Source organism: Heptranchias perlo, chromosome 8, assembly GCF_035084215.1.
Source record: "Heptranchias perlo isolate sHepPer1 chromosome 8, sHepPer1.hap1, whole genome shotgun sequence".
NCBI lineage: Eukaryota > Metazoa > Chordata > Chondrichthyes > Hexanchiformes > Hexanchidae > Heptranchias > Heptranchias perlo.
In genome coordinates, this window is record NC_090332.1 from 87319707 (window position 1) to 87340613 (window position 20907).

General features: G+C 43.5%; 1 protein-coding gene across 3 annotated transcripts in view; it reads left to right on the forward strand.

The window, feature by feature from the left end:
- Positions 1-20907, forward strand: part of LOC137324269 (uncharacterized) — a 145718-nt gene that overhangs the window by 59288 nt on the left and 65523 nt on the right. For all 3 annotated transcript variants that reach the window (XM_067988411.1, XM_067988412.1, XM_067988413.1), the window contains one exon: positions 3612-3858. In XM_067988411.1, the coding sequence (XP_067844512.1) occupies positions 3612-3858 (247 nt within the window). The remainder of the gene's footprint in view (positions 1-3611; positions 3859-20907) is intronic.

Here is a 20907-nt window from a genome sequence, read left to right on the forward strand (position 1 = left end):
AAAATGTGGTCCAGAGTGATGTAGCTGCCAAGAATGAACATGTCAGTAGATTGGCCCAAACCAAACCCAGGCACGGCACTCTCATTTATTGATCCTGGTTTATGATATTTTTGAAATGTGTCATCCAGTGAGATGAAAGTATACTGTTATGAGCCAATCTGCTACAGTATTCAATCTAGACAGTTTTACTTGCTTTCGAAAAATAAAGAATTTACTATTAAATATCTTGAGTGAACTCTTTCAGTACTTTTGAAGTACTCTCTGGTTTTGGTCTTGCCATCCATCAATGTCTGATTGACATTAGTCTTAGACATTGATATAAAGGGTAACTTCCCAATCCAGTACGCTGACTGATAGCGCCGTTCCCCAGTGGGAGAGCTAGATTTGGAATTACCCGAGGTGAGGTGAATATATAGCGGTTGAAGATCGAGCGGCCGAGAGGCACTCGGGTAAGTCGCGAGGTGAGGGAGGGGTTTCGGCAGGTTCTCGCGGGTGGGAGAGGTCCCAGGGTCAATTTTACCTCCCCTCCCCTGCCAGGCCAAAACGCTACAGATGGGAGGTTAAGATGGTGGTGGGGGGGGGTCGTGCTGTGTTCTTGACATGTGACCCACCCCCACCATGTTTACTTGCTTGAATTCAAGCACAGCCTGTCCCAGAGAAGCAGGAGCCTAATTTAAATGTCATCGGGACATGCACACCATTTTAACCACGAGCCCGACTAAGGCCCAGACAGAATCCGGCGCAGAAGGAGTGCTCCTCTTGACCCCCACAGGGATGCCTCGGGCGTCCTGCTCCCCCCCCCCCCGCCCCCCAACATCCAATCCTTACCTACCCTGCCATCACCCGTTTTTATGGCTCCCTGGCTGCAGCCCCCCGCCAATTTTGACTCCCGTCTGCCAGCGGTGACATCGTGCACACCGGATTATTTAAAATCTCCTTGGCCTCGCACTCCGGGGACCGGACCCTCAATTCTCGGCCCTCCATACATTCCTCCTCTCCCTGCAGGCCATGTTTCACTGAGCTGGGCAGCTGCTCAGTCAGCAGTTAAAATGCCATCGGGGTCCTACGAATGTCAAAAGGACCGCACATTGTATAAATATAACCGCTGTGAGGAGGGGATGGAGCAGGAAATTGACCCGCTCCATTTTAACTCCCACTCTGTCCGGTTTCCACCAGGCGACAGGAGTTAAAATTCCTCCTAGGGTTTCAGGTTACAGTTGGGATGCGACATGCCTTCAGAATCTGGTTCTGTTTTGATCTCCGTTAAGACTGTGGATTTTGTTGTTCAGCCCTTCGGATCACGCTGCTAAGAGACTTAAAAATGCTTCTCTTCTGCTGTTGCTGAATTTGGTGTTTACTTTCCTAATTGGCTATATTAAAGTCATCTGAGCAGGATTTGAAATTTAATTCTTGCAGGTTTGAAAACACGATATGCCATTAGCAGTGCCATTTATTGCATTCTAGAAATAAAAATGTTGCTTCTGAGTGTTCATTAGAATGACGAATGAGTTTACTGAAGATGGAAAGTGCCTCAACATTCCCTTTAATGACAGTGCTAAGCTCTCCTCTGTCGAGTGAGGCAGAGGCCAGCAGCTGCCTTCTTAGGCCTCCTTCATTTACGTAAATAGCACAGTTTCAGTCATATCACATGAGCAGAATAAATGCACGCCTTGGTTGTATCATTCCAGTTGGAACTATTTTGACAAGGATTTCATGACACAAGAAAACAAAGACTGAGAGAGCAAGAAAGAACTTGCATTTCTATAGCGTCTTTTACAACCACTAGACGTCCCAAAGTGCTTCATAGCCAATTAAGCAATTTTGAAGTGAAGTCACTCTTATAGAGAAACGTGCCATCAATTTGCACAAAGCAGTGTCCCACAAACAGAAGTGAGGTAATTGGGTTGATGATTTTTTCTTAGTGATTTTGGTTGAGGGATAAACATTGGCCAGGACACCAGAGAGAACATCCCCTGCTCTTTAAATAATGTCATGGGATCTTTATGTCCACTTGAAAGGGCAGACAGGTTCTCAGTCTAACGTCTCGACCGAGAGATGGCACCTTTGACACTGTAGCACTCCCTCAGTACTGCACTGAAGTGTCAGCCTAGATGAAGTCTCTGGAGTGGGGCTTGAACCTGTGACCTTCTGACTTAGAGATGAGGGTGCTACCACTGAGCCAAGGCCGAGAAAAGCCCAATCTCCTGGCCCTTTAAAAGGTCCTTTTAAAAAAAAATATTAAAAGCTAATTATGTGGGGGAATCCAAAACTGGAGGTCATAAATATAAAATAGTCGCTAATAAATCCAACAGGGAATTCTGGAGAAATTTCTTTACCCAGAGAGTGGTGAGAATGTGGAACTCGCTACCACAAGGAGTAGTCGAGGTAAATAGTATAGATGCATTTAAGGGGAAGCTAGATAAACGCATGAAGGAGAAAGGAATTGCAGGTTATGCTGATAGGGTGAGATGAGGTAGGGTGGGAGGAGGCTCACGTGGAGCATAAACACTGGCATGGACCTGTTGGGCCGAATGGCCTGTTTCTCTGCTATAGTTTCGATGTAACTCGATGTATTGAAAGGGCTAACTTTGGATTGATGTCAACACACATTACTCAGTTACCCATTCAGTTCCAGTTATAATTAAAACTTACAAAGACCATGAGTAATGTCAGTCTCTGGAAACTAAGGTTCAGTGGAGTGATTTCAGATGTTGATTGAAAGTGTGAAAGTGGTTGCATAATTTGGGAGTTATGTCATCAGTCTGACTGCTAGACACACTAAAGCAAGCCCTGTGGGACTACCTACAGCAGGCATGTTCACACATCAAGTATATTGTAACTCCAGCAACCCGTTGGACCACCTGAGAACAATTGTAAACAATTTTACAACACCAAGTTATAGTCCAGCAATTTTATTTTAAATTCACAAGCTTTCGGAGGCTTCCTCCTTCGTCAGGTGAACGATGACGAAGGAGGAAGCCTGACGAAGGAGGAAGCTTCCGAAAGCTTGTGAATTTAAAATAAAATTGCTGGACTATAACTTGGTGTTGTAAAATTGTTTACAATTGTCAACCCCAGTCCATCACCGGCATCTCCACATCATGACTACCACCTGAGAACAGTTTAAGCTTAGCATGGCTTCTTTTTAGTGTTAAGAAAAAGTGAGCACTAACACCCACTCTCTTACAGCGTTAAAAAACAAACAGCTGGAGGTGGAGCTCTGCAGCTGTGCGCCAATAGAAATGAGCAGAGCTCTCTCATAGTTGTGGAGAACGTGGTGTGCAGTGGGATGTGGCCAGTAGTATAACTCAGGTCTGCTGGATGAGCACCGCACGAGAGGGATATTGATCTCAGACTAGTATCTTGGCATAATTGCACGTAACAAAGAAAAGGCAATGTGTGGTGTAAACATCAACGTGTGGCGATGGTGTGCGGAAAAACTAATATTCCTGATGTTTAATCATAACATTTATTAGCATTACAACCTAGACACACTTTATATATATAAAGTTATATGGATTAATAGACCAATACAAGACCCTAGGTTATTTATACAGAAACTGGTACAAAATTAAAGCAAGTTACTGCAGTTTTCTTATGTTTTGTTACAGAAAAGTCCTGAGGGATTTTGGAATTCCAAGACAAAGCAACAGTGACAAGATGGGCAGAAGAAACAAAAGTTCGGGGTTCCTAAATAGTCCGAGAAAGCCTCCAAACAGCACCCGTCAGTCAAACATCCAAGAATTGTCTGTTGTCACCAACGCTGGCAGAGGTAAATTATGCGATGAACTCTGCAGAGTAACCTTAGCAAAAGAGGAACGCACCAGGTCCAGACTGTGTCCCCAGGAAGTGTGTGAGGTAAGCGGGTAAGCATGCAGCAAATGTGCTCTAATTATAATAATCTATTGTAGATTAAAATAGATGTGTGGGTGGCAACGTTCCATTTCAAGATGCATTGAAACCTCCACGAGCTCTGCGTATGGCAAAATCTATTTTAAAACTGTGAACATGTACCTGCTGTGCCAATTGCGCCTGCAGTAGGAACTGTGATTAATCATTCATGTAATAAACATTACTTAAAAAAACAGAAGGTCAACCCAAACCTCCCCTTTACCCAACTGAACAAGGCTTTCTTTTTTGCTCTCCTCCAACTACCGCTAAGATTCAGATTGCACGCACCCTGGACCCCAGCATATTTTCCCTCGAAGCTTCAGCAGAAGTCTTGCATTCACTCCCCCTGTTGAGTTCAAAACCGTGACTTGCTTTGGGAGCAGAAATACCTCACTCTCGTACTGACATTGGAATGGGGGCTTGGTTTATTAGAAGGAGGTCACTCTGACACCACCTTGAGAGAAAATTTGCGGTCATGGATGAGCGAGCTTACCACGTCCACGGAGAACAAAATGTTGGACCAAAGAGTATGAATTTCCAGGACTGGTATTAGGGGGGCAGTTAACCCCCCTCCCCATGCTGAGGAGGGAACCTGAGAGTGGTGGAGGGAAGTTGTGCTAAACTCCCCCCAAAGATGATATTCTGGAACCCCACAGTCAATAGAAAGGAAAGTCAGACGGGGTGTATAAGAACATAAGAAATAGGAGCAGGAGTAGGCCATTCGGCCCCTCGAGCCTGCTCCGCCATTCAAAAGATCATGGCTGATCTTCTACCTTAACTCCACTTTCCTACCCGATCCCCATATCCCTTGATTCCCTTAGAGTTCAATGGGGAGCCAATCCGTTACCACCCATTTTGACCCCCATCAAAGTCGAATTTTACCCCCAATGACGCAGCAGGGAAGAAAATTAGGAAAAGTGGAGAGAGTTGGGGTGGGATGTGAAATTTGAAGTGGGGAAGGGGAGAGGACGCTAGTAGGTTTAATGGAAGGGAGGTGGAACAGTGACAGAAGGAGAGGCAAGACTGAATAGGCATCTAAAAGATAATAGCAGTGGTGGGGAGAGTAGAAACCTGTCTGGAGGTGAAGGTGTAGCAGGGGGAGGTGGGTTTCGTGAGGCAACCTGGAATTTAATGGCACGAGGGGCAGATGATGAGACGAGGAAGAACCATGCTCTGACAGGGTAACGCGGATTAGGACGGGATTGTGCCTGGGGGGAAGGATTAGAAGTGCCAGAGTTATGATAGGTGAGAGGGAGAGGAATGATTGACACCTGCTAAGTCAATGGGCTGAAGACATTCTGGCAGAATGCGAGTCTGTTATCTTTGGTGAAACTTAGGACACAGGGGGTGAAATTCAAACCAGAGAAGGAAAATCAGAATTGACTCCCAAAATGCAACATGCTGTGAATTGTATTCACTAAGTTCCACACCTGATTGTCTGACCCAGGCAAGACTCTGGGGTCTGGAGCCTCGCAAAATCAGCACTTAAAAGTTAACAAAGAATCTTAGGTGCAAATTACCACTTCTAAATCCAGACATTATCAGACCCATCCACAGCCCTTTTCCACTCCCCTATTTGTCGATGTTCTGTAATTATGCCATCTGTGAAGATATTAAATAGATTCTCTGATCCCGATCAAGTCCAGTCCAGAACGGTTAGGAATGAGTGCAAAGTTGACCAAAAGTAAGCTAATTGCACACAATTTTATTAGTTATTCATATCTCCATGTGTAGTTTTGGTCTTGTGCAGAAAGGTAGCCCAAATGGAGGACCCTAAAACTCCACTTTAGGTAAAATTTAAAAAGGGGTAGATGGAGTGGTGAAAGGATTGAGGCGGCAGGCAAACCTGAAGTGAAAGGAAATCCAACGTGGAGGCACGAAAGAGAGTCTGCGGATCAATGACGGAGCAGTTCAACACTCAAGCCCTTTATTGATGGCCCTAGGTGATGTTACATGAAGTGGTTGCAAAGAGATGGTAGATTTGAGGGATATTTTTGGTATTTCATGGAGATGATTTTACAATTAAGAACAGACCACACTGTGAAAAAAGAAAACATTTTGCTGTGATGTTGCCAAAATCAGTCTGCAAAAGCGCACAGTTATACGTATTTAAAATTCTGATTTATATCTAACATGATTTTAATTCTGTTTATTTACGTAATGTGTAATTTAAATAGAATACACGATAAACAGTAATGGGATATTCCACTTATCACTGACCATAACTCACTTTTGACGAGTCTGGTTATGAGTTATCTGTTGAGAACAATTATGAGATAGAAATTGTATCCTTTGGCTCATCACATATCCCGTTAAGTAGGACTTTTCAGGTAAAAGTTTACGGGTGACTGATGCATCCTGAAACTTTACATTCTGACTCACACTCAGTACAATTACTTCCTCTACTCTGAATTACTCCATAAATTCACCGTGTAATCCTAGCAACCAGGTAACTTGTGATCGTATGATTCAAATTATAATTGTTAATCATCAAAGGAATCATTTTGATCAGTTTAAAATACCTCTTAATAGACACATGGGGCTCAAATTTTGAAACGGAGCCAAGAAGGGGGCGAGGGGTCAATTTGAGGTCGGGAAACCCATTAGTAAGGGTTTCCTGGACAACCTTATGATTTTGACATAAGGAGGTCTTTTATTTTTTTTGTTGTTGGTTTCCCATCGACTGACGAGCTGATTGACAGGCTGGTCTCAGTTGGATGGGAGACCAGCCAGGGAGAGGACGTCTGTAGGTAAGTCTTTGTTTGCACGGGGGCATAGGTGGGCAAGGGGCACAGGCGGGCACGGGGTAGGTGGACATAGGTGGGCACGGGGGTCGTGAGTCACGGGGGGGGGCAGGATTGGGGGTCAGTCACGGGGGGGGGGCATGATTGGGGGTCACCACGGGGGTCCGTGATCGTTGAGGGGGAGGGTCGGAGGATCAGGTTTGGGGGATAGGGGTTGGAGGGTCGGGGTCGGAGGATCGGGGTCGGGGTTGGGGGATCGGGGTTGAGGGATCGGGGGTAGGACGATCAGGTCGGAGGATCGGGGTCGGGGGGTTGGGGGGACGGTCCACGATCTGTTTGATTTGAGAGCACAAACAGTTGTTCAAGAACAAGTGAAAGGGAAAAGCGTAGAACAGCGGAAAGAAAGTGTACTTTAGGCACGACAGAAAAAATAAAAACTAGAAGGCGTAAGGCGATTAACCCAGCATCAAAGCTGTGGCAGGGTGTTGGGAACCTGAGTAGGGAGACAGAGGAAAGCGTGTCAGGAAGGGACAGAAGGTATGGAGTAAAAGGTAAAGTGTTAAAAGAGGAAAAAGTAGGAACTAAGTGTCACAAAACATATTTGAAAGTCCTTTATCTGAATGCACGTAGCATTCGTAACAAAATGGACGAGTTAACGGCACAAATAACTATGGGTATGATCTTGTGGCCATTACAGAAACATGGCTGCAGGGTGACAACGACTGGGAATTAAATATGCCAGGGTATTTAACAATCAGGAAGGACAGGCAGGAAGGAAGGGGAGGTGGGGTGGCTATGTTAATAAAGGAAGGAATCACTGTAATACAGAGAAAAGATATTGGGACAAAGGATCAGGATAATGAAACAGTTTGGGTAGAGATAAGGAATAATAAGGGGAAAAAAACACTAGTGGGCGTAGTATATAGGCCTCCTAATAGTTGCAACTCTGCTGGAAGAAGTATTAATCAGGAAATAGTCAGGGCATGTAATAAGGGAACAGCTATAATTATGGGGGATTTTAACTATCATATTAACTGGACAAATCAAATTGGGCAGGGCAGCCTTGAGGAAGAGTTTATTGAGTGTATTAGGGATGGATTTCTTGAGCAGTATGTAACTGATCCTACTAGGGGGCAGGCAATCTTAGACCTGGTCCTGTGTAATGAGCCAGGATTAATTAATAATGTCCTAGTTAAGGATCCCCTTGGAATGAGTGACCATAACATGGTTACATTCCATATCCAATTAGAGGGTGAGAAGGTTGGTTCTCAAACAAGCGTACTGAGCTTGAATAAAGGAGACTATGATGGTATGAGAGCGGAATTGATTAAAGTGGACTGGGAAAATAGATTAAAGGGTAAGACGGTACATGAGCAGTTTATTTTACAACTTTCAAAACAAATATATTCCACTGAGGAAAAAAGGGTGTAAAAGAAATGACAGCCATCCGTGGCTAAGTAAAGAAATTAAGGACAGTATCCGACTAATAACAAGGACATATAAGGTAGCCAAACTTAGTGGGAGGATAGAAGATTGGGAAGTCTTCAAAAGACAGCAAAAAGTAACTAAAGGATTGATTAAGAAAGGGAAGATAGATTATGAAAATAAATTAGCAAAAAATATAAAAACAGATAGCAAGAGTTTCTATAGTTATATAAAAAGAAAAAGGGTGGCTAAGGCAAACGTAGGTCCCTTAGAGGATGAGACCGGGAAATTAATGGTGGGAAACATGGAAATGGCAAAAATGCTGAACAAATATTTTGTTTCAGTCTTTACGGTAGAGGACACTAAGAATATCCCAACACTGGACAAACAGGGGGCTCTAGGGGGGGAGGAGCTAAATACGATTAAAATCACTAAGGAATTGGTACTCAGTAAAATAATGGGACTCAAGGCGGATAAATCCCCTGGACCTGATGGCTTACATCCGAGGGTCTTGAGGGAAGTGGCAGTAGGGATTGTGGATGCTTTGGTAATAATTTTCCAAAATTCTCTGGACTCGGCAAAGGTCCCGGCAGATTGGAAAACTGCGAATGTAACACCCTTATTTAAAAAGGGTAGTAGGCAGAAGGCTGGAAATTATAGACCAGTTAGCCTGACATCTGTGGTGGGTAAAATTTTGGAATCTATTATTAAGGAGACAGTGGCGGAACATTTGGATAAACATAATTTAATAGGACAAAGTCAGCATGGCTTTACGAAGGGGAAGCCATGTCTGACAAATTTGCTTGAGATCTTTGAGGACATAACGTACAGGGTGGATAAAGGGGAACCAGTGGACGTAGTGTATTTAGACTTCCAGAAGGCATTTGACAAGGTGCCACATAAAAGATTATTGCTCAAGATAAAGAATCACTGGATTGGGGGTAATATTCTGGCATGGGTGGAGGATTGGTTATCTAACGGGAAGCAGAGAGTTGGGATAAATGGTTCATTCTCGGACTGGCAACCAGTAGCCAGTGGTGTTCTGCAGGGGTCGGTGCTGGGTCCCCAACTCTTTACAATCTATATTAGCGATTTGGAGGAGGGGACCGAGTGTAACGTATCAAAGTTTGCAGATGATACAAAGATGGGAGGGAAAGTGGAGAGTGAGGAGGACATAAAAAACCTACAGGGGGATATAGACAGGCTGGGTGAGTGGGCAGAGATTTGGCAGATGCAATACAATATTGGAAAATGTGAGGTTATGCACTTAGGCAGGAAAAATCAGAGAGCAAGTTATTATCTTAAAGGCGAGAAACTGGAAAGTACTGCAGTACAAAGGGATCTGGGGGTCCTAGTGCAAGAAAATCAAAAAGTTAGTATGCAGGTGCAGCAGGTGATCAAGAAGGCCAACGGAATGTTGGTTTTTATTGCTCAGGGGATAGAATATAAAAACAGGGAGATATTGCTGCAGTTATATAAGGTATTGGTGAGACCGCACCTGGAATACTGCATACAGTTTTGGTGATCATACTTAAGAAAAGACATACTTGCTCTCAAGGCAGTACAAAGAAGGTTCACTCGGTTAATCCCGGGGATGAGGGGGCGGACATATGAGGAGAGGTTGAGTAGATTGGGACCCTACTCATTGGAGTTCAGAAGAATGAGAGGCGATCTTATTGAAACATATAAGATTGTGAAGGGGCTTGATCGGGTGGATGCAGTAAGGATGTTCCCAAGGATGGGTGAAACTAGAACTAGGGGGCATAATCTTAGAATAAGGGGCTGCTCTTTCAAAACTGAGATGAGGAGAAACTTCTTCACTCAGAGGGTAGTAGGTCTGTGGAATTTGCTGCCCCAGGAAGCTGTGGAAGCTACATCATTGAATAAATTTAAAACAGAAATCAACAGTTTCCTAGAAGTAAAGGGAATTAGGGGTTACGGGGAGCGGGCAGGAAAATTGGACATGAATTTAGATTTGAGGTTAGGATCAGATCAGCCATGATCTTATTGAATGGCGGAGCAGGCTCGAGGGGCTGATTGGCCTACTCCTGCTCCTATTTCTTATGTTCTTATGTAGAAACAAGTCAAAAGAGTTTTCAAACTGAGACAATTGTTAACCTTCTTGTCTCCTTGGGGGGAAGTTCTACTCTGTGAACCCGCCCAAAATTGGACAGGATCGAGGAGAAGAATAATGTCAGGAAATTTAGGTGATGAAGCTGACTGCTGTCTCAACTTCCCACTGGTGTAATTCCTCCCACCCCGCTTCCTGTAAGGACTCTATTGTATTCTCCCAATTTCTCCGTCTCCGTCACATCTGTTCTGACGATGCCACCTTCCACACCAGTGCTTTCGATATGTCTTCCTTTTTCCTCCACCGAGGATTCCCTTCCACTGTAGTTGACAGGGCCCCTGACTGTGTCCGTCCCATTTCCTGCACTCCTGCCCTCACCCCTTCCCCTCCCTCCCAGAACCATGATAGGGTCCCCCTTGTCCTCATCTTCCACCCCACCAGCCTCCACATTCAACGGATCATCCTCTGCCATTTCTGCCACCTCCAGCGCGATGCCACCACCAAATAACATCTTCCCCCTCCCCTCCCCTTTCACTATTTCGAAGGGACCGTCCCCTCCGCGACACCCTTGTCCACTCTTCCATCACCCCTCCACACCCACTCCCCTTCCCCGGCCCCTTCCCGTGCAAGTGCAGGAAATGCAACACCTGCTCTTCCACCTTCTCCCACCCCACCATCCAGAGCTCTGAACACTCCTTCCAGGTGAAACAACTTCTTTCAATTTACTGTACTGTATTCACTGCTCACGATGCGGCCTCCTCTACACTGGGGAGACCAAACGCAGACTGGGCGATCGCTTTGCTGAGCACCTCCATTCTGTCCGCAAACGTGACAGTGAGCTTCCATCCGCTTGCCATTTTAATTCTCCGTCCCACTCCCATTCTGACCTCTTTGTCCTCGGCTTCTTACACTTTTCCACTGAAGCTCAACGAAAGCTCGAGGAACAGCACCTCATCTTTCGATTAGGCACTTTGCAACCTTCCAGAATCAACACTGATTTCAATAACTTCAGATCATAACCACTGCTCCCATTTTTTCGGACAGCAGGTGTTGATAATGGTTCTGCTGTTGCCATTTACAGCTCCTCTGGACCCATCTATTGTTTCCTTACTAGTCCCATTACCGCCCTCCTTGTTTTGCACAATCATCCCTTTTATCATTTAATCACTCCTGCCCTTCACTCTATCACAGACCTTCCCTTTTGGTCTTTCCTCCCTTTCCTCCCCCACTTTGCCTGGCTTTGTACTCGCTTAAAAGCTGTTAAAGCTGTAACTTCTGTCGAAGGTCATCGACCTGAAACGTTAACTCTGTTTCTTTCTCCGCAGATGCTGCCTGACTTGCCGAGTACTTCCAGCATTTTCTGTTTTTACCTCAACTGACATGGTCTTTATTGCTATTATCCTTCTTCACAGTCATATCCTTACATTACAATGCTTTGTTAGCCGTCTCCCTGCAGGAGATGGGGAGACATGAGAAAATGAATTATATGATAAATGGCCATCTTTGACCTCCCTCCCTACTTCCCCATCTCCCACTCCATCTCCCATATGCTTGCCCAAGATGGAAATAATATTATGTCAAAAATTCGTTCAATTTTCTGGGCGATCTGATCTCCAAAAGCACATGACTTTGATATGTTTTATACCTTGCTGTCGTCAAATTTTGTTAAGTGAGAGTATTAAGGGTTATGGAATCGAGAGAGGTAGATGGAGTTGAGATACAGATCAGTCATGATCTAATTGAATGGCGGAACAGGCTCGAGGGGCTGAATGGCCTACTCCTGTTCCTATCCTAATGAAGTAGTGTATGAGATTTATTATTAAATTGACTCCTTTTGACACGATTGTTTGACCTATGTTATGCTTTAAATTCAGTTCTTACGTGGATGATTACAGATCCTTATTAAATAAAGACTGTGCACAATTTGATTAATAATTAGCTCATAGCATCAAAGCATATAAATCCTTGAAATATTTAATAGGCCAAATAAGAATTTAGAGTATTGAAACTATAATGTGGTACTTGTCATATCATTCTGTCATTTTATTACAGCATCCCTCCATTTTATCGGATAAAAAGACTTCATTATGAATTTAAATAGGAAAGGATGGAGAGGTGCTGATTGACCAGACACCACCTCCCACAAAAACACCATTTCGACTTTGAGCCCTCTTGAGACTGTGCACATAATTACTGACTTGTTTATGGTGCTGTCCCCAGTCAGTTTATGCACCAGGAGGTCCGAATTAAATTACCTGCCTGATGCATGCGCCGACTTTCAATTTATATTCGAAATCCTCAGTGGATTTGCATCAATCAGTTGCTAGCCTGATTCAAAGCTGCTTTTTTTTTGTCTCAGTACCAAAATCAGAAAGGAAATGTTGGGAGCTTTTAACTTTTTAGGACTGTGCTGAAATCCAGAGCGAGGGTGTGCATGTGGCCCCTGTATAGAATGTGAATTAAAATGAGAGAAAATTGACCCACGATTTTCAGGGGCTTTTTTTTCAGGCTAATGTACTGTTTAGCAGTAACAGGCAGCTGTTAGAGCTATATCAAACACTTCAAAAAACGCATTCAAATATACCCTTTTAGAGAAAAACAAAGTTCACTATTGGTATCCACTGTTCCTGTAAGGTATGCTTTATGGTAAGAGCATTATAGAGCCTTACTCTGAAACATCACTTCAGGAATCACGTCAACTTCATCTCAATCTTTTATTTATTCTAGGCTTTTAGCACACTGGTGTCCGTCTGGTGATTTTATATAATACACAAACAACAAGATCATTATTTCTATTTTTAAAACCTTTGATGACCCACTGCTGGTTTGTGGTAAAGTCATACCATATCAGCAGAGGATAAAAGCTTTCAGATGAAAGCTAATCGCATGGCAGCATCACATGAAGATCACACCGTACTATAACATCACATGTCAGGAGATGAATGTGACTTGGGAACACTTTTATATTACATTGCTGGGAAATTCACTCTGTGCTTATACAGTGTATTCAGTATTAATGGGGGGTGATTTTAAACCCCAAGAACGGGTGGGCTGGGGGCGGGTGGACGTTGAAAACAGTTGTTTTTTGGATCGTGACCGCAACCCGGCTTTATTCCCCCTGGGAATGCAAAGTCTGAAAATTTTGCGGTTGTGACCCAAAAAAACAATTATTTTCAACTCCCACTCGCCCCCAACCCACCTGTTCTTGGGGTTTAAAATCACCCCCAATGCAAAAGATAAAGTGTAATGCATATTTTATAATCACTAATGGTACTTGTACAATGCCAGTAAGAGTCATTTACAATATTCTTATTTTATCTAATAGCATGCCACTATTTCAATATTTATGTGTGAATTCATGCTGGCTTACATGCTGCGATGGAAAATCTTTCACTGATTTGGCTGCATGATACAAAATAGCTTTATCTGACAGAAGTTAGGTAAATTCAATGCAACATTCTAGGTGTTGGTATCTCGTTCTTTGTGTCCATATATGCCTCAGAATGCAAAGTATGAAAGTTTTAGTACTTTTAGCAATTGAGAGAGAATATACCTGCCAAGATTTCCTGTTGGGGGGAGGGGTGGGGGAGGAGTGTAGATTAAGGTTATTGCAGATAAAAGGAAGAGGATCAATGCAGGTAAGTTAGTTCACTTTGCCAGTGTTGGTGTGGCTACTGTATTGTGCACATGCTGAGTCGATGCATGTTAATGCATTAGGTGAATGGGACACTTAGGTGATGGTCTTGTCAATGAGATTCTGCCACGTGGCCTCTTCGGATGGCAAAGTTCTGGAGCTTGCAGCAGATAATAATGATTTTGTCAGGGCTATAAGGCATTCCTCAATCTGCTCAGGCATTTGCATTGCTGCTTCAAGAAGCCCATTGTGTGTTTGATAATGATCCTGTTGCTGAATGGGCCTCACTGTATCTATGCTCCACAGCTGTTTGTGGTTGTCTCAGAGGTGTTATGATATAAGACTGAGCAAAAAAGCCTAGAACTCCGAGGAGCTGTCCTTACATCCTTGCATTCTTCTTCCTCCATCTAATAATCCTGGCACCATGGGTTGCCTTAAAATGAAGGCATCATGTCTACTGTCTATTTTGATAGTCACAGATGACCTTTACATTCCAATTAATGAAGGCAATAGGTGCATGGTCCCATAAGGCCAAATGGGTGCCATCAGTGATGCCCTGGTCTTTTGATAATCCCGCCATTGGAAACAATTGCACAGCCCTCTCATTGCCTTGCCAACCGCCTCTGGAAAAAGTGCTGAAATTGTTTGCTTTTGTGAATAACACACCTATCACCTGTTGGATACATCTGTGAACTGCAGATTGTGACTGATGTTGTTCACCTCTCCAGTGACAACTTGGAATGAGTCACACATGTAAAAGCTCAGGATCTGTGATGACCTTGACAGCCACTGACAGTGCTGGAGGTTGGCCAGGGGTCGGCTGGAGTTCAAAGTCCAGGAGAAGGCACAACAGTATATTGCCTATCTAGTGAAGTGGGACCTGCAGAGGTAGTTTCCTTCTGATTTTCTAAGGCAGGAAATTGCACGTGCTAATATGCATGTGATTATAATATATTAGGGGTAGCTTTTATGAATTGGTGCTCCCATAACACCATAATATTTTACAGCACAAAAGGAGGGCATTTGGCCTATTGGGTCTGCTCCAGCTCTTTGCTAGAGCAATCCAAAATGAATCCTACTGTCCTGCACTCTCCCCATATCCTTGTACGTTCCTCTGCTTCAAATATTTATTCATATTTCACTTAAAAGGTGCAGTAGCCGCTGCCTCAACCATTCCCTCAACCCTCTACGGAAAATAAATTCTCCTAACCTCTCTCCTTGCTCTTTTAGTGATCATTTTGAATTAATTATCCATAATCACTGACTCCCCAACCGGAGGAACTAATCTTACCCTATTCGCTCTGTCGAAACTCTTCATAATTTAAAAAACTTCTATTAAATTTCCTCTTAGCCTTCTCCGTTAAGTGGAAATAGTCCCAGTGTGTCAAATCTCTCCTAATATCTATAGTTTCCCATTCCTGGCATAACTCTGGTGAATCTACACTGTACACGTTCTATAGCTTCAATGTCCTTCCTATAATAAGGTGCTCAAAATTGCTCACAGTGCTGTAATTGTGGCTTAATCAATGTTTTGAATAAATAGTGCAGGGCGTATTGACCTCTGAATCCAAATATCTGAAAGGTGCTCCTGTCGCATGAAGTTCTGCTCTGAGAGCTCAGGTTTGTGGTGTTCCCCGACAATATCAAACTAAAACCGCCACCTCTTTGCCACCTGTTGATTTTTTTTTCAACCTCCAACTTTTTCTGCAGACAAGAGGCGCCATCTCTCAATTTTGTCCTCCGTCTTTTATTTCCAGAGGTAACTGAAAGAACAGTCAGCAATATTACCAAAAGAATGTTTAATGAGCTCGTACCATATTCCCCTCTCCACTATTTAACAGAGGCAGTAACTCATTTCAAATAAATGGGTTAATGTTTCTATTAAAATAGCAGAGAGGAATGGAAACGTGTTAAATGTTCATACTATGGGATCACTAACTGTAATTTCTAGGCCCATAAGTGATGAGTTAACAACAAACACGGCTATTGCTTCTATCTTAATGACATAACAACAGCTGTTCCTTGCACTGCTGTTTCAGTACTCATTTTACATTGATTTCATTCTTCATTCCAGCATTGTCAGAAATGACTAAGAACCAACGCGATCAATACTAACATTTTATTTTGCTTTAGCTGCACTGAGCTTTCAAACCTGTTCTTTACACAAAGAGCAAGTTTCACTATCCATTCCTGATTGTAAAAGTCAAACAGTTATAAAAATTTGTGATTAACTTTTACATCCATTTGTCGCTGGTAATAAACTCTAGGACTGGCGCAGAAAATTGGGAATCAAATCAATTTATTTTATTTGACAGCACTATATTATAACTTTTACTGTGCTGCGGCTAAAAGTCCAAGCTGATTCTGCAAGGTCTGTGCACAAAAAATGACCGAGGTAGATAGACGTATCACTGTACAAATATTAAAGCGTCAACTGAAATCAGCATCGTCGATAGTCATTTTTAATCAGTCAAAATTACTATTGTGGACGATTGTATTTACTTCCTGGCACTGACTGACACATAGCTCATGGGTTGTGAGTCCTTCTTCCTTACAGAACTCTCCTCACCCAGCGATAATTTTCACTAACTGCCCTGCCCAAACTGCTGCGCTGGTCCTTACTGTACTTTGACCCCTCCCCCCCCGACCCTGCTCCTTTTCTTTTCCTTCAAGCACCTCATCTTCTTCTATCCCTCTGGCCTTCCATTTAAAATTCTTCTTCTCTACCCTCCCCCCAAGCCTCAAGCCATCTTCTCCCCGAGATGTCCAAGTCTATAATATAGTTTCTCAGCATCTTGGAGCTCCAGCAGGGCTTTCAGACCGGCTTAAGGTCATAAGGCGGACTTGAGGAAAACTGGACATCACAATACTGGTTTACCTGTGATTGATTTTTAAAAAAAACACTGCACATGGAGATTGTAAATATTTGAATGAATTCACCCCTGAAACTGTTGTGAGACTGTTACACTATTATGACATTAAGGTATAAGCCTTGGCTCAGTGGTAGCACTCTTATCTCTGAGTCAGAAGATCGTGGGTTAAAGCCCCACTTCAGAGACTTGAGCACATGATCTAGATTGACACTTCAATGCAGTACTGAGGGAGTGCTGCATTGTCAGAAGTGCCTTCTTTCGGATGAGGCATTAAACCGAGGCCCCGCCTGCCCTCTTATGTGGATGTTTAAGATCCCGTGGCACTATTTGAATAAGGCCAGAGAGATCTCCTGGTGTCCTGGCCAACATTTATCTCTCAACTAATGTATCTAAAACAGATTATCTGGTCATTTATCTTGTCGCTGTTTGTGGGATCTTGCTGTGCTCCTTGGCTGCTGTGTTTCCTCACAATACAACAGTGACTACACTTCAGAAGTACGTCACTGGCTGTAAAGCACTTTGGCGCACCTGAGGGTGTGAAAGACGCTATATAAATGCAAGTCCTTTCTACCACACCAAACACAGAATGCAATGGCTCCATCTAGTTTCTGTTCAAATTCCCACTTCTACTGCAATCCGTGTCTATTCAATGCACCTCCTAAACTCAGAGTCCTACGTTTAAGATAGAAATTTACAATTGACCTCTTTTGAAAATAACACACTTGTGTTTCCACTGATCTCTTTGGGAAGCACTCCCCACATCCATTCCTAAACCATTTTCACCAGTCCCAGCTCATGTCTAGTGCTGGACTTGCCCAAAGTTGGCAGCTCTAATTATAACCGTAGTATTAGAACGTAGGCCTTGATCAGGGATTAATTCCTGTTCAGTGGCTGATCGGGTCATGTTAAATGTTATAATGTAGTCACGGATGAATAAATGGATGGTGGATATGCCATACTTTGAACAAAAGTAATTGTTTTATTGGTATAATCAAGTGCCAAAGTAGATTGTAAAGTTGTCTCATTAGGTTCCTCAAAAACAAACAAAGTCAAACTGCATTATTGTTTGAATAGATTGCGTTAGTATCCGGTTATTTCCATGCAATAGACACACCCTGGAGGAGCTCAGTGGGACAGTTTAATCACCCGCTCATCGGGTAATGAATAGCTGCTGTTAGAAATGAATTAGTGCTTTTAGTTCTAAGCAATTGCAGGACATATGCAATGTGGAGATAAAAAGCAAAACAGTGAACGCTGGAAGTATTGATATAAAAAAAACTAAGCACTGGAAATATTGGCCCAGAATTTGCTGTCAAAATAACAGTGAGGCCAATGGCACTCGCCGTTATTTATGCGCAAATCGTACAGGAACTTAAGGCGCAGGGCAGATGCGCGGTTAAACGCGGAAATCCAAAAGTTGCTGTCCAAGATGCACTGCTCCGTCATTAGTTTCTTGAAAACGGCATCTCGCTCTCTGACTCACCATTGAAATGCAGTGAACAGCGTGAAGTTCCTATATTTGCACGGGAGATACGAACTAAACTGGCCACAGAAAGTTAAGTCATGTCCATTCCAGACTAAGTTCCCTTTTAACGATGTGAGAATTCTTAATTACTGCCAATCAACCTCTGGCACTGAAAATTAACTTTTAGCAGTGTGGAGCCTCACTCCTTCAGGTTTTAATTGTTGTTAGAGATTTTTTTTTTAAATTAAATTTTTTTCTCTCTCTCTTAATCCAGTCATTCTTTCCCTCTTTATTTCTCTTTCTGTACTGATTTGGCATTGAATTCACCCACTCTAATTTACACTTCCTTCTCAGACTCTACGCTGTTCATTTCACAATCCTTCAATCTGATCGGTTAAGGAGATACCCAGTTGCTTGCCCTGTTCACTCAGGTCCCAGATGCCCTGTTTCCCTCACTGCGCTGTTTCCATCTCCCTAATCTAGCAACTTGTGGTGCAAAATATTAGAGATTAATCAGCAAGGGCGAGTCTAACCAACGGCGGGCACCGTTCGTTCCCCTGCTACTGCAAACTCTGGGCCGTCATGAGAAAAAACAGTGAATTCAGCAAATGCGCAACAAGTTGATCAGCATCAGAGAGCGAAAGATATGTTAATGCTTCAGGTGTCACCCATCAGCAGGACATATAGTGGGACGTACTGGGAGAAGAATTACTCTGGAAGATATAAATGAGTTCATGAAAGTTTCATCTGGTCACGATTCCTAACATTTTACTTTTCTGGCATTTACAATTTCGCTAGAAAAAACAGTCAGATGAAATCTCCGTTGTACGTAGTTAGCAGAGCAATTCCTGCTCCACTATTGTCAGTTACTATCAGGTAACTTGGGAACAGTAAGCGCATTGTACAGCAATTATCCAGTTAAGAATTTAGTAAACTTGGTAAATGTTGACAGTAACGCTGGCACAATTTACCACCTGTGCCACTCGATAGGATTACTGCCTGTAATTATTTAGATTGCACCTATTATGCCTCTGGCTCAATCCTGGCTGGCAATGTAATCCCAGCCAATGTGTCAAACTGCTGACGTGTCAGCATGGGGCATACGTTGATCTCTTTTCCCAATGAATAACATGATGCAGCTGCTATCATCACAGCCCTGATGCATTTTCCAAAGTGCAGGGAGTCGCTGTTTGCTGCCATGTGTTCAAGCTCAGTCCATCTTGTGGGGTCAGTAAGTGACCATGTTGTGTGTTACAGTTATTTGACGTGTGAAGCCCTTGGAAGCTGTGAGTACGCAAAGGTTTTCAGTTATACATTGCAGCTCGAATGTGTCTGCTGCTGAGTTATGGGGGTGCCTAAGATTACAGTCAAAGAGGTGTAATGTCATGTTAGAGTTTGGCATGATCAAGCGGTAAATTTGGAACAAGGTTTCTAGCATGCAATCTTGGGCCATTTAACAACAATAACTTGCATTTATACAGCGCATTTAACATAGTAAAACGACCCAAGGTGCTTCACAGGAGCGACTATCAAAACAGAATTTGGCATTGAGCCACATAAGGAGATATTAGTACAGGAGCTTGGTCAAAGAGGTAAGATTTAAGGAGCGTCTTAAAGGAGGAGAGAGAGGTGGTTTATGGAGGGAATCCCAGACCTTAGGGTCTAGGCAGCTGAAGGCACGGCCGCCAATGAACGTCACTGAAAATCGGGGATGCGCAAGAGGGCAGAGTTGGAGGAGCGCAGAGATCTCGGAGGGTTGTAGGGCCGGAGGAGGTTACAGAGATAGGGAGGGGCGAGGCCATGGAGTGATTTGATAACAAGGATGAGAATTTTAAAATCAAGGCATTGCCGGAAAGGGAGCCCATATGTCGCTCAGCGAGCACAGGGGTGATGGGTGAACAGGACTTGGTGTGAGTTAAGACACAGGCAGCAGAGTTTTGGATGAGCTCAAGTTTACGGAGGGTGCAAGGTGGTAAATGGTACTGTTTGGTGTTCTTAACTTGTCAGATTCCTTAAAGTGTGCCATTTCCTCCTGGGCCTATTCCCAGATATTGTAGACAGTGTTGGATCTGGGCATTACCATTTTCCAGGCATGGTGCACTGCCATTGTTACTCTCGTGTCCTGGTGTGCCAAAGAGACTAACTCTCCCTGTACTCAATTCATGCACATCCTCTTCACCATGCATCAAACAGGGGGTTCTGGTGCAGCAAAATTCCATCACTTGCCCACCACTCTTTTTCAAGCCTCCATGTTGGACTTTCCATCCTTTCTTGTGCATCAAATTATTTTTGTCTCCAAATGTGGCCAGTTACCTTTAAGTGGCTGCATTCCTTTTAAATTAGAACTGCAGTCTTTCAGGGCTGCAAAGTCTAATGATTTCCCCCAGATAGTCATGTTCCCTGCACAAGGCACCAGTAGCATAAGGAGCATTTATAAATTATGTGCATGAATTGCGTTTGCTGTGTACAGCAAATGTAAGTCCTCAGCTTTCTAGTGCCCGCAACAATGTGATCCCGGTGGCCTTGCACTGAATCGAAAATCAGCCCTTGTGAAAACTTAATCTATCCCATATAATATGTGTGGTTACCCTGGTGTTTACTTAGTTGTGAAGATTGGATAAGGTAAACATCAGACCTGTCATTTCGAGTGATACTCAGCAGCAATTTGGACCCTTCCCTCCCCCCCAAAACTGTCCTCCCAGGTGCACACAGAGTGCGGAACCAAAGTCTGTCCACACCACATCACCGAATGACTGAACCCTCCGCCTAAAGACCACTACTGGGACTGTCCCTCCTAAGGGACT